Source organism: Leucoraja erinacea, chromosome 18, assembly GCF_028641065.1.
Source record: "Leucoraja erinacea ecotype New England chromosome 18, Leri_hhj_1, whole genome shotgun sequence".
In the NCBI taxonomy this organism is placed as follows: Eukaryota; Metazoa; Chordata; class Chondrichthyes; order Rajiformes; family Rajidae; genus Leucoraja; species Leucoraja erinaceus.
Window position 1 is genome coordinate 22,646,980 of NC_073394.1, and position 12,044 is coordinate 22,659,023.

A 12,044-nucleotide genomic window follows, 5' to 3' on the forward strand; every position below is an offset into this window, starting at 1 on the left:
CGATGACTGTTATTCTCATTACTAAACTAAAACATGCAGAATGGAATAAATGATGGCTATGGCCTGAGGCAGAATGCTTCTCTGGAAATTAGAATGCAGAAGATTTATTCAAGATGCTAAAATGTTGTAAGATGTTAGTAATTATGTGAAAATGTGTTTATTATGATAGTCAAAATTGCTTAAAAAATTGATATTAATTGAAGATTATTAACAAGTCTGACAAAAAAAATCATTCTGTTTTGAAACCATCGATGATGAATGTCAAAGAAGTTTAAATTGTATTCATGGCCCAGTCTTAACAAAGCTTTACTACCAGAACCAAAATGGGCTTAAAAATGCTATTAGATTCAGATTTAGATCAAATTCACATTTATTGTCACATGCACCAATTAAGATACAGTGATATTTGAGTTATCATGCAGCCATACAATTAAAAGAACACAACACAATTAATAAGAACGATAGAACTTAACATAAACATTCACCACAGTGATCACTGTGATGGAAGGCAATAAAGTTTTGTTCACCCGTGTTTGGAGCCTTCGACCTCCGTAGTCGCCGCTACAGACGGCCCGATTGTACATGCTCTCTCATCGGGATGATCGAAGCTCCGACACCGGGACGGATGGAACACACTCCACCGCTTGGAGTGCCAGAATCGGCCACTTTCTTACCGGTGACCGCGGCTTCTCGAATGTTATCGGCCGCAGGCAGGCTAGCAGTCGAAGCTCTTCTGCCAGCGATCCCTGGCAAGGGATCCCTGGCTCCGGGATGGTAAAGTTCACTCCACGCCTGCTGCTAGCAGCTCCGCAGACTGCAGCTTCACGATGTTAAATTCAGCAGGAGGTAGTACCAATGCAGTCTTCGATGTAGCGGAGGTAGAGTTTGTGGATAGGGCCCTGGTACACCTCGAACAAAGATTGTTCGACGTACCCTACAAAGAGGCAGGCATGGCTAGGCCCCATGCGAGTGCCCATAGCTACGCCTTGCATTGGAGTCAAATGAAAAGTTGTTAAGGGTAAGGACCAGCTCTGCTAGGCAGAGGAGAGTATCAGTAGATGGGGCAACCAATCCCCGTCTATTGATACTCTCCTCCGACTACATTGTGCTACCTCCTTCACCCACACACAACTCACTGACTTCATCCATTTCACCACTAACTTCCATCCAGCACTCAAATACACCTGGACCATTTCCGACATTTTCCTACCATTTCTAGACCTCACTATTTCCATGCAGGTGATAGACTACTGACTGACATCCACTATAAACCCACCGACTCACATGGCTATCTGAATTACACTTCTTCCCATCCTGCTTCCTATAAGGACTCCATCCCCTACTCCCAATTCCTCCGTCTACCCCGCATCTGCACCCAGGATGAGGTGTTCCACACCAGGGCATTGGAGATGTCCTCATTCTTCAGGGAACGGGGGTTCCTCTCTTCTACTATAGATGAGGCCCTCACCAGGGTCTCTTCTATACACCGTAACTCTGCTCTCACTCCCCATCCCCCCACTCGTAACAAGGAGTCCCCCTTCTCCTCACCTTCCACCCTACCAGCCGTCACATACAACAAATAATCCTCCGACATTTTCACCACCTCCAACGGGATCCCACCACGGGCCACATCTTCCCATCTCCTCCCGTCGGCTTTCCGCAGAAACTCTACATCGGTGAGACCAAGCGTCGGCTTGGCGATCGCTTTGCCCAACACCTCCGCTCAGTTCGCATTAACCTACCTGATCTCCTGGTGGCTCAGCACTTCAACACCCGCTCCCATTCTGAATCCGACCTTTCTGTCATGGGCCTCCTCCACGGCCAGAGTGAGGACCAGCATAAATTGGAGGAGCAGCACCTCATATTTCACTTGGGCAGTTTACACCCCATGAACATTGACTTCTCTAATTTCAGGTAGTCCCTGCTTTCTCCTCCCCTTCTCAGCTCTCCCTCAGCCCACTGTCTCCGCTTCTTCCTTTCTTCTTCATCAGTCTGAAGAAGGGACTCGACCCGAAACTTTGCCTATTTCCTTCGCTCAATAGATGCTGCCTCACCCGCTGAGTTTCTCCAGCATTTTTGTCTACCTAGTAATTAAGCCTGATATTCAAAATACTCCGGACCTCTCTCTATTGACCTATAAAGCAAATATACTTCAGAACTCAGCATGCCGGCACTAAGGGATGTTTCTGTGCAGAATTATAATTGTACAATATATCTTTCTATATATTGCAGAATTATGATTCTATATTATCATTCTATATCATGAAGAATTATGATCATGAAGATTCACAAAAATGATTTTTTTTAAACCATTATTTTTGTACAATATATTATAGGGTTGATTTAGTACCCTAAAGTCAAATTCTAATTTTACTAAATTTGAGAACTCGACTCCTATCTTGCTGTGTATCAATGTGTCACTATAGTATTCAATTTATTTCATTTTTTTCTTTGCAATAACCCGAGGCAAGTATATGAGGTACTAAGATCTGTAAGGTATAAAGTGAAAGTGGTGTTATAAAATACAATAGCTTTAAAAAGCATTCAAAATAAGTAATTGATAAAGAAGCACATACAAAGCCAAGGGGAAAGGGCAAAATTGCTATTAATGTAGTATTAATAAAAAGGTTTACGTTTATTATAGTCATGTGTACCGAAGCTTTGTTTTGTATGCTATCCAAACAGATCAGATAATATTATACGTACAGAAGGCTGAGGACAAATAGGTTGGTATGGGAACTGGAAGTGGAGCTAAAATGCGACCCAAAGCTCAAGATGGCCATTGTGGACACAGAACAGGTCACCTACTCCGTGTTTGGTCTTGCCTATGTAGAGCAGGACACATCACCAGCACTGAATGCCCAGCTTGGAGGAGGTGCATGTGAATATTTGCCTCACCTGGAAGGTTACGTACTTGGATGGTGGAGGAACGAGTGTCGCACTTCCTACGATTGCAGGGGAAATTGCCAGGGATGGGTAGCAAGGGGTGAGCGGACCAGGGAGGGAGTGGTCCCTGTGGGAAGCAGAAAGGGAATGAGAGGGGATGATTTGGCTGGTAGCTGGGGATTAGGCTGAAGGAATGGAGGCTTACTGCTGAGCACTGGTGGGGTGGGGTGTGGTGGGGGCAAAGAGGAGAGGGGAAGGAGAGATTGGGGGAGGAAATGAATCAAATGGGTGGGTTGTGGGAGGGGGGGTGTAGGGGTAGGGGCAGGAGGAGAGGCGGAGAGTGGCAGGATGGAGGGAAGGAGAGAGGGGGAGGGAGGAAGAGGGGTGAAGTTGGGGAAAGGGGTCGTGGAGAGATGGGGGAGGGGGTAGTGAGGGTGGGGAAGAGAGGAGGGAAGGGGAAGAGGGGATGTGGGAAGGAGGGTGAGGAAGGGGAGGTGGGGGGAGAGGAAGGGGAGGTGGGGGGAGAGGAAGGGGAGGTGGGGGGAGAGGAAGGTGGGGGAGGGGGGGAGAGGAAGGGGGGGGGGGGGGTGGGGGAGGGGAAGGGGAGGTGGGGAGAGGAAGGGGAGGGGAGGGGGGAGAGGAAGGGGAGACGGGGGGGGGAGAGGAAGGGAAGACGGGGGAGAGGAAGGGAAGACGGAGGGAGACGGAGAGAGGGAGGGAGGGGAGAGAGAAGGGGGAGGGGAGGGAAGGGGGAGGGGAGAGGAAGGGGAGACGGGGAGAGGAGGGGAGACGGGGGGGGGAAGGGGAGACGGGGGGGAGGGAAGGGGAGGGAGACGGGGGGGAGGAGGAGGGAGACGGGGGGGGGAGGAAGGGGAGACGGGGGGGGGTGGAAGGGGGAGACGGGGGGGAGGGGAGGAGAGGGGGGGAGACGGAAGGGGAGACGGGGGGGGAGGAAGGGGAGAGGGGGGGGGGAAGGGGAGAGGGGAGGGGGGGGGGGGGAGGGGAGGGACGGGGGGGAGGAAGGGGAGACGGGGAGGGAGGAAGGGAGACGGGGGGGGAGGAAGGGGGGGGGGGGGAGGAGGGGAGGGAGAGGGGGGGGGAGGGGGAAGGGGGGGGGAGGAAGGGGGACGGGGGGGGGGGGAGGGGGAGGGGGGGGGGGGGGGGGGGGGGGGGGGGGGGGGGGGGGAGGAGGAGGGGGGGGGGGGGGGGGGGGGGGGGGGGGGGGGAGAGGGGGGGGGGAGAGGGGGGGGATGGAGGGTGGGGGGGGGGGGGGGGGGGGGGGGGGGGGGGGGGGGGGGGGGGGGGGGGGGGGGGGGGGGGGGGGGGGGGGGGGGGGGGGGGGGGGGGGGGGGGGGGAGGGGGGGGGGAGGGGGGGGGAAGGGGGGGGAGGAGAGAAGGGGGGAGGGAGGGGGGGGGGGAGAGAGGGGGGGAGACGGGGGGGGGGGAGGAAGGGGAGACGGGGGGGAGGAAGGGGGGGGGAGAGGAAGGGGAGACGGGGGGGAGGGAGGGAGAGGGGGGAGAGGGAGGGGAGACGGGGGGAGACGGGGGGAGAGGGAAGGGGAGACGGGGGGGGGAGAGGGAGGGAGACGGGGAGAGGAAGGGGGGGGGGGGAGAGGAAGGGGAGACGGGGAGGGGAGAGGAGACGGGGGGAGAAGGGGAGACGGGGGGAGAGGAAGGGGAGACGGGGGGGAGGGGGGAGAGGAAGGGGACGGGGGGGGGGGGGAGAGGGGAGGGAAGGGGAGACGGGGGGGAGAGGAAGAGGAAGGGGAGATGGGGGGGAGAGGAAGGGGAGATGTGGGGGAGGAAGGGGATGGGGAGAGGAAGGGAGACGGGGGGGGAGAGGAAGGGGAGATGTGGGGAGAGGAAGGGGACATGTGGGGGGAGAGGAAGGGGGACATGTGGGGAGAGGAAGGGGACATGTGGGGAGAGGAAGGGGACATGTGGGGAGAGGAAGGGGACATGTGGGGAGAGGAAGGGGAGGTGGGGAGGAAAGCGAGTGAGGTAAGGGGACTGGAGTGGCTGGGTGACGAGGTCGAGGGATGGGAGGGGAAAGATAGAGGGATGAAGGGTGAGGAAATGGGGTGGGCAAAGGGGTTAAGGAGAAAGTGAGGGGGAAGTGCAGGTAAGGGGAGCGGCGGGGGGTGAGGGAAAGTGGAGGTGGGGTAGGGGGGAAGTGGAGTTGGGTGAGCAGGGAGTTGGTGTGGATGGGGGGTGAGGGGAGGGGTGGGGTGAGGGGTGGGGTGAACAGGGAGGGGGAGTTGGGGGTGGAACAGGGAGGGAGGGGGGGGGTTGGGGTGAGGGGGAAGGGCTGCGTGTCACGTGACGTCCCTACCTGGGTGAAACTGACCGGGGCGGCGGCGGCGGCGTGAGGTGAGTTTCAGGCGGGCCGGGGGATTACACGTGAATTACGGAAAGACACCTCGCCTGTATTGCAACCGATTCCTTCAGATAGTGGGCCCGATGGTGTAAAGCTCACATTGTTTAGCCTATCTTTCCTCCACTCAGCCGACGTGGGGCTGTTGCGGCCCACCCTGTCCCGGCTTGACAGGGGCGGGAGGGTCGTTGCTACCGGTGGGAGAGCGGAGTCTCCACCGCTTTGTGTCCGGCGGCCCTCCAGCATCGTGTGGCGGGAATCCCGAGGCCCCAGTTTGCGACCAAGACCAGTGAACCCCATGGCCCGGCTCCCCACGGCATCGAGGGGTGACGACGGTTTACAGAGGCTCCAATGTCGTTGAGGGAGGCCGACATCGACATGAAATCATCTCTAATGCCATCGAATACAATCGCGGGTTGTAATTCTTTTCACATAACACAGAGTGCTGGAATAACTGAACTCAGCGGGTCAGGCAGCATCGGTGGTGGGAATGGGAAGGCAACGTTTCAGTTCGGGGCCCATCACTGACTGAAGTCTGAAGAAGCTCCCTACCTGAAATATCGTCCGTCCATTCCCTCCAAAGATGCTGCCTGACCGCGAGTGCAGTTCCTCCAGCAGTCTGTGTCAAAGATTATAGAGCAGAGCATATCTTTGGTCTGTGTTGTGTTCAATATTCCAGCCTGCTTAATTAGTTTGAATGGTGTCGACTGCAAAGATTAGTCCCAAATTTCCACTATTTTTCCCCACAAAAATATTTTATTTTATTATCAAAATACAGGTAATGTTTGCTAAATATATATATATATGTATCTTAAATGTAGCATAACTTTACCTGAATATATAATAGTTGTGCTTGATTTCCAGTTAATGAGCTGAGTTCCATACTCTTCTTAAAGCCAGTTGAAGTTTGGTGATTATTTTTAAGCTTTTTGAAATCACGTTTGAAATTATGTACTAAAATCTTATCATTTTCTCTTTAGGATGATTGGCATCGTGAAAAATATAAAATCAATTTAACTTCCATTTTGCAAGCCATAAGAATACAGAAGTATTCTGGAGTCATAGTGACTTGATTTCCTATAATCAGAGTATCGGGATGACTACCAGAACAGTGGAAGACATCGAACCTACCTGTGAGGATATGCAGTTGCCAGATTTGGTATTACTTAGTAGCAGTCAGAATTCACAGCCCTTTGATGCAATATCCAGTCAGGATACTCAGTTTACATCAGATACAGTAGACTTGACGGATGTGGAAGCTATGGAGATCGATTGTGGACAAGATTATAGAAATGAGGTACACATAGTGCTTCAATCTGTGACTAGAAGAATAAATAGATAGGTCTCAGGGCAGCATTTGAATAGATGTTTGCACTGGGTTACATGAGTCTGGTGAGGATGAAAGGATGGGTGAAAGTCAGAAATCACAGCCTTTTTCTCAACAATCACCCGCTCAACCCCTTTGCAGCTTCATTCTCATTATGCTCACTTTCTGAGTTTAGTCACAAGAAACCATGAAAATGCTTTCATGATCCCTCTAACCTATGGTTAACCGAACTCGGGATCGTCAATAGAAAATTACGCTGTTTGTAAATCAAGTGAGAATGATACTGTTTGGAAATTATCCTTCAACATAACTCGGTAGTCAATAATGCTTTATTTGTCACATATGCAACTGCACAGTGAAATTCTTATTGCAGATATTACACATGCTTGGGGCTGCCATTTTTGGCCCCATTATTCAAACGCTGGTCGGCCCATCTGGCCTTCTTTGCATCCCGGGGGTGCCTCCTGCAGCCAAACTTGAAGACGCTACAGGCATTACCCTGTTCACCCCTACCTGACTCCTGGAGACAATGTGCTTTAGCCATAATTTTCTGGCTGTGCAAGAATTTCACTGTAAGGGTGAAATAGGTGGGAAAGAGACAGGGACACCAGTTTCAATATTTTTCAGTTTATGGTTAAATTCTTCCAGCTCTGCAAATATCACAGTTTCAACTAGAACTATTGTGATGGTATTATTGAAAGGAAATCCAGCCAGTTTTATTTCATTTTTTACCCATGATATTAATTGTGTCTACATGATATAGGTGACGGAGTAAAATGAAATTGACAAAGGGAGTTTTAGTTTAGAGATACAGCAAGGAAACAGGCTCTTCGGCTCACCAGGTTCATGCCGACTTTTGATCACCCGTTCACGCTAGTTCTATGTCATCCTACTTTTTCATCCACTCCATGGGTACTAGATAAGAGTGCATTAAACTCATTTAACCATTCCTCAGTCCACTTGCCCAGCCGATCAAGACCCTGCAGTATTTTTGATAACCTTCGCTATCTGCGATACCACCCACTTTAGTACCATCTGCAAACCTACTAATCATGCCTGTTGTTGTTTGGATATAGCATGAAAACAGGCCCTTCGGCCCATAAAGTCCATGCCGACAACATTAAGGGTAATTTTACAGTGGCCAATTAACCTACACATCCACACATCTCTAGGATGTGGTGGGAAACTGAAGCCGCTGGAGGAAACCCGTGCAGTCACAGGGAGAACATGCAAACTGCACATGGACAGTGTCTGAGGTTGGGATCAAACCCAGGTCTCTAATACTGTGAGGCAGCAGCTCTACCAGCTGTGCTACTGCACTGTCCTTACCAGCTACTGTTTGCAGACTACTTGAGGCAGTGATGCAGCAGTTAGAGCTGCGGCCTCACAACTTCAGCGCCATGCGTCCCACACTGATCTCCAGTGCTGACCGTGCAGTTTGCCAATTTGTTCTGTGACGACATGGATTTCCCTGAGGTATTCCGGTTTCCTCCCACATCCCAATGACATGCTGGCAGGTTAATTGGCCACTGTAAATTACTGGTCCTTTTCAGAATGATAGGCAGTGGCGAGTGGAGTGCCGCAAGGCTTGGTGTTGGGGCCGCAACTGTTTACCATATATATTAATGATTTGGAAGAGGGAATTAGGAACCAATTTTCTATCCACGTCAACACCCTACCATGTGCTCTAATTTTAGTCACCAGTCTCCCAAGTCAAAATCTCATATTGATTTATTTTATTTTCTCAGCACAAACAACAAGGGCACTCAACACATCATGTCTATGCTGACTCTCAACACAATTCCATCACTCCTATTCACTGATTTCCCTATAACTTCTTCTCATTCATATATTCATCAAATCCCAATCCTCCCACCCACCTACACTCAGTAATTTACAGTGGCCAATTAACCTGCCAGCATGTCATTGGGATGTGGGAGGAAACCAGACTACCTCAGGGAAATCCATGTCGTCACAGAACAAATTTGCAAACTACACGGTCAGCACTGGAGATCAGTGTGGGACGCATGGCACTGGAGCCGTGAGGCCGCAGCTCTAACTGCTGCATCACTGCCTCAAGCAGTCGGCAAACAGTAGCTGGTAAGGAAAGTACAGTAGCATAGCTGGTAGAGCTGCAGCCTCACGGCACTAGAGACCTGGGTTCGATCCCAACCTCAGACAAATTCGCGGATGACACAACAGTGGTGGGACTCATCAGCGGAGATGACGAATCAATGTACAGGGAGGAAGTAAAACAACTAGTGGACTGGTGCGACAACAACAATCTAGCATTAAATGTCGACAAAACAAAGGAGATGATTGTCGACTTCAGGAGGGTGCAGCCAAAACACACACTCCTCAACATCAGTGGCACCACAGTGGAGAGAGTGGAGAGCATAAAGTTCCTCGGAGTGCAAATTACAGACAGTCTCACTTGGTCCAGGAACAACACTGGGACTGTCAAACGGGCCCATCAGCGACTGTACTTCCTGAGGAAACTCAAACAGACCTCACTCCCCACCAACATCCTCAGGACTTTTTACAGGGGCATGGTGGAGTCTGTACTCGCGTACTGTATAAACACGTGGTACTCCACCTGCAACTGCTCAGACAGGAAGGCTCTGCAGAGGGTAGTGAGGGGAGCAGAGAGGATCACTGGCGTCTCCCTACCCTCGGTACAAGAACTGTTCCAGAGCTGTTGTGTGAAAAAAGCTCTGAGAATAGCTAAGGTCAAACCACCCCCTCCACTAACACCTGGATCACCTGCCATCAGGCAAGAGATACTGTAGCATCAAAGCCCGGACTACAAGACTGCTAAACAGCTTCCTGCCACAGGCTGTGAGGCTGCTAAACAGTCACTCTGTACTCACAGTCGCCTGATTCTGCGGCTTTGCACTGACATTTTAATAACTCTAGCACTGGCCACTCAAATCAGCTGCCCTGGACATTTTAATGATTGTTTTTACTGTATTTTAATGTTGCTGTTTTACCTGCTTCTAACTATTTATACTGTTTCATCAGGGACTGGAATATTTTTATTGTTAATATGTGTGAAATGTTTTAAGTTTCATGTGCGATGCTCCGATATTCCCTGGGAAACGTCTTCTCATTTTGCACTGTACAACTGTTGCTTTACAAGATGACAATAAAGGTTGATTGAGTGATGTGCAGTTTGCATGTTCTCCCTGTGACTGCATGGGTTTCCTCCAGCGGCTTTAGTTTCCCACCACATCCTAGAGATGTGTGGATGTGTAGGTTAATTGGCTACTGTAAAATTACCCTTAATGTGTAGGGTGCGTGGATGGTCGGCGTGGACTTTATGTAGCCTGTTTTCATGCTATATCCAAACAAGAACAGGCATGATTAGTAGGTTTGCAAATGGTACTAAAGTGGGTGGTATCGTAGATAGCAAAAGTTATCAAAAATACAGCAGGATCTTGATCGGCTGGGCAAGTGGACTGAGGAATGGTTAAATGAGTTTAATGCACTCTTACCAGCTTCATATGTGCAAGATGTTGCACTTTGGGAAGTTATACCAGAGAAGTGAATGGAAAGGCCCTGGGGAGTGTTGGAGAGCAAAGGGATCTCGGCGAACAGGTACATACAGTAGTTCCTTGAAAGTGACGTCACAGATAGATTATGATAGAGTGGTGAAAAAGGCTTTTGCTACATTACCTTCGTCTGTTTCGAGTATGGAAGTTGGGCTGTTAAGTTACATTGGTACAAGAATTGGTGAGGCCACATTTAGAGTAATGTGTTCAGTTTTGGTCACTCTGCTACAGGAAGAATGTTATGCTGGAAAGAGTTCAGATTAGATTTACGAGGATGTTGCCAGGACATGGGGGCCTGGGATATAGGGAAGGATTAGTCAGGTTTGGACTTTATTCCTTGGAGTGCAGGAGGCTGAGGGATGATCTTCTAGAGGAATATGGCCTAAGAGTGGGCAAGTGGGATCAGCATAGATGGGGCATCTTGGTCAGCATGGGAAAGATGGGCTGACGGGCCTGTTTCCATGCTCTATGAATCGGAGTCTCATCATTCTGACTCTGAGGCAGAGGAACATTAAAAAGAGAGAGAACAAGTGTTTCTTAGATACTTAAAATGGATCCATTGATAGCAAATGATGCAATTGTAGGTAGGGTGTGGATAAAGAGGTAATAAAGAGCTAACTATCCAGGAACTCCAGGGTTAATAGAATGACAGGAAAAGAGCATTGTTGGTAATATTTTAACTGCCAACAAGTAGTAATCCCCATGAACCACAAATGGAGGAAAGGCATTCGAGGCACATGCCATGGTGACCACATATCATGGTGACTGATACAGATACTTGCTAATAGAAATTCCAACATTTTGTAAGATTACGCTTGGATTTCGCTGGCAACAAAATGAAACTTGAAAACGTACAAGGCCAGAATAGTTAGGTGTTATGATTCAGTTCTAAAAGTAATGAAATTTCCAATATCATTTAGTTTTGGGGACCAGGAATTGAAATGTCTTAGCCGTAAAAATGGAGAAACAAAGAAATGCAGATGCTGGAATCTTGCTTAAAGTACAAAGTGATGGAGTACCTCAGCGGATCAGGCAGCATCTGGGGAAGGAATGGATTGGTGACATTTCAGGTTGGGACCCTTCTTCAGACTGATTGTGGTGGGGAGAGAAAGCTTAAAAGGTGGTAGGTGGAGGGGAACGGAGCCCAGCAGCGTCATAGATGGATACTGGTTACTGTTGGGAGTGGGGGGGGGGGGGGGTGATTGGCAGATGGGGGGACAAAGAACTTCTGGTAACTGCCAGAAGTTTAATAAGAACAAAAATCATGCTGTCAAGCAGAACTTGGAGAGTGTGTGTTAGGTAGTTAGAGAAAAAATGGATAAAGCGCAGATCGAGTTAGAGAGACAGTGGTGATGCAGTTTGCCTTATGATCATAAGGCAAATATCAAGTAACTGCGACTAATGGAATTCATCTTGGTGAAGAAATACTTATCACCTTGGTGGTGGCGTGTGAAGTGAATGACTCAAGCAGAAATTTGTGACTCTACAACTCTTAAGGCTTCAAGGAAAAGAAGACACAGGTTATTTTTGCGCACCAAGCTGCTGTGGCTGTAACAGATTGACACTGTGGGGCAGCACAGTGGCGCTGCGGTAGAATAGCTGCCTTAAACTAAAGATTTTGCTGTTCTAATGCGTAATGTTTAACGATAGCAAAGTATTGAAGTTGATCTCTTAAACTGAAATATACATAAATGTCAGCTATGAAAAATTGTACCCCAACTTCTGCATGAGGGCTTTGCCCTGTCCGATCTGTGTTCTGAGGCGATTGAGGCAGAGCCACACTGGCCATGTCTCTTTCGCTCCCAATTGAAGGGACTCCTCAGGGTATAGTGTCAGTGTGTGGGGTTTTGATTGTAGGTGTGTCACCCAAGCATCCATCCTACAGGTGCGGGGGTTATCACTCAGC

At 49.7% G+C, this 12,044-nt stretch overlaps 2 protein-coding genes across 2 annotated transcripts in view; one reads left to right on the plus strand and one right to left on the minus strand.

Annotated features, from left to right (window-relative positions):
* Positions 1 to 3,363: 3,363 nt before the first annotated feature.
* LOC129705766 (basic proline-rich protein-like) lies at positions 3,364 to 5,169 on the minus strand (the record flags this gene model as incomplete). The annotated part of the gene is made up of 3 exons (XM_055649555.1): positions 3,364 to 3,551; positions 3,620 to 4,620; positions 5,126 to 5,169. Coding segments are annotated over 3 exons (1,233 nt in total), but the record flags the coding sequence as incomplete, so codon positions are not given.
* A 921-nt stretch (positions 5,170 to 6,090) lies between these two features.
* tesmin (testis expressed metallothionein like protein) overlaps positions 6,091 to 12,044 on the plus strand; it is a 60,081-nt gene continuing 54,127 nt past the window's right edge. Inside the window, exon 1 of the mRNA XM_055649973.1 lies at positions 6,091 to 6,557. Coding sequence (XP_055505948.1) covers positions 6,357 to 6,557 — 201 coding nt within the window. The 5' untranslated portion in view covers positions 6,091 to 6,356. The remainder of the gene's footprint in view (positions 6,558 to 12,044) is intronic.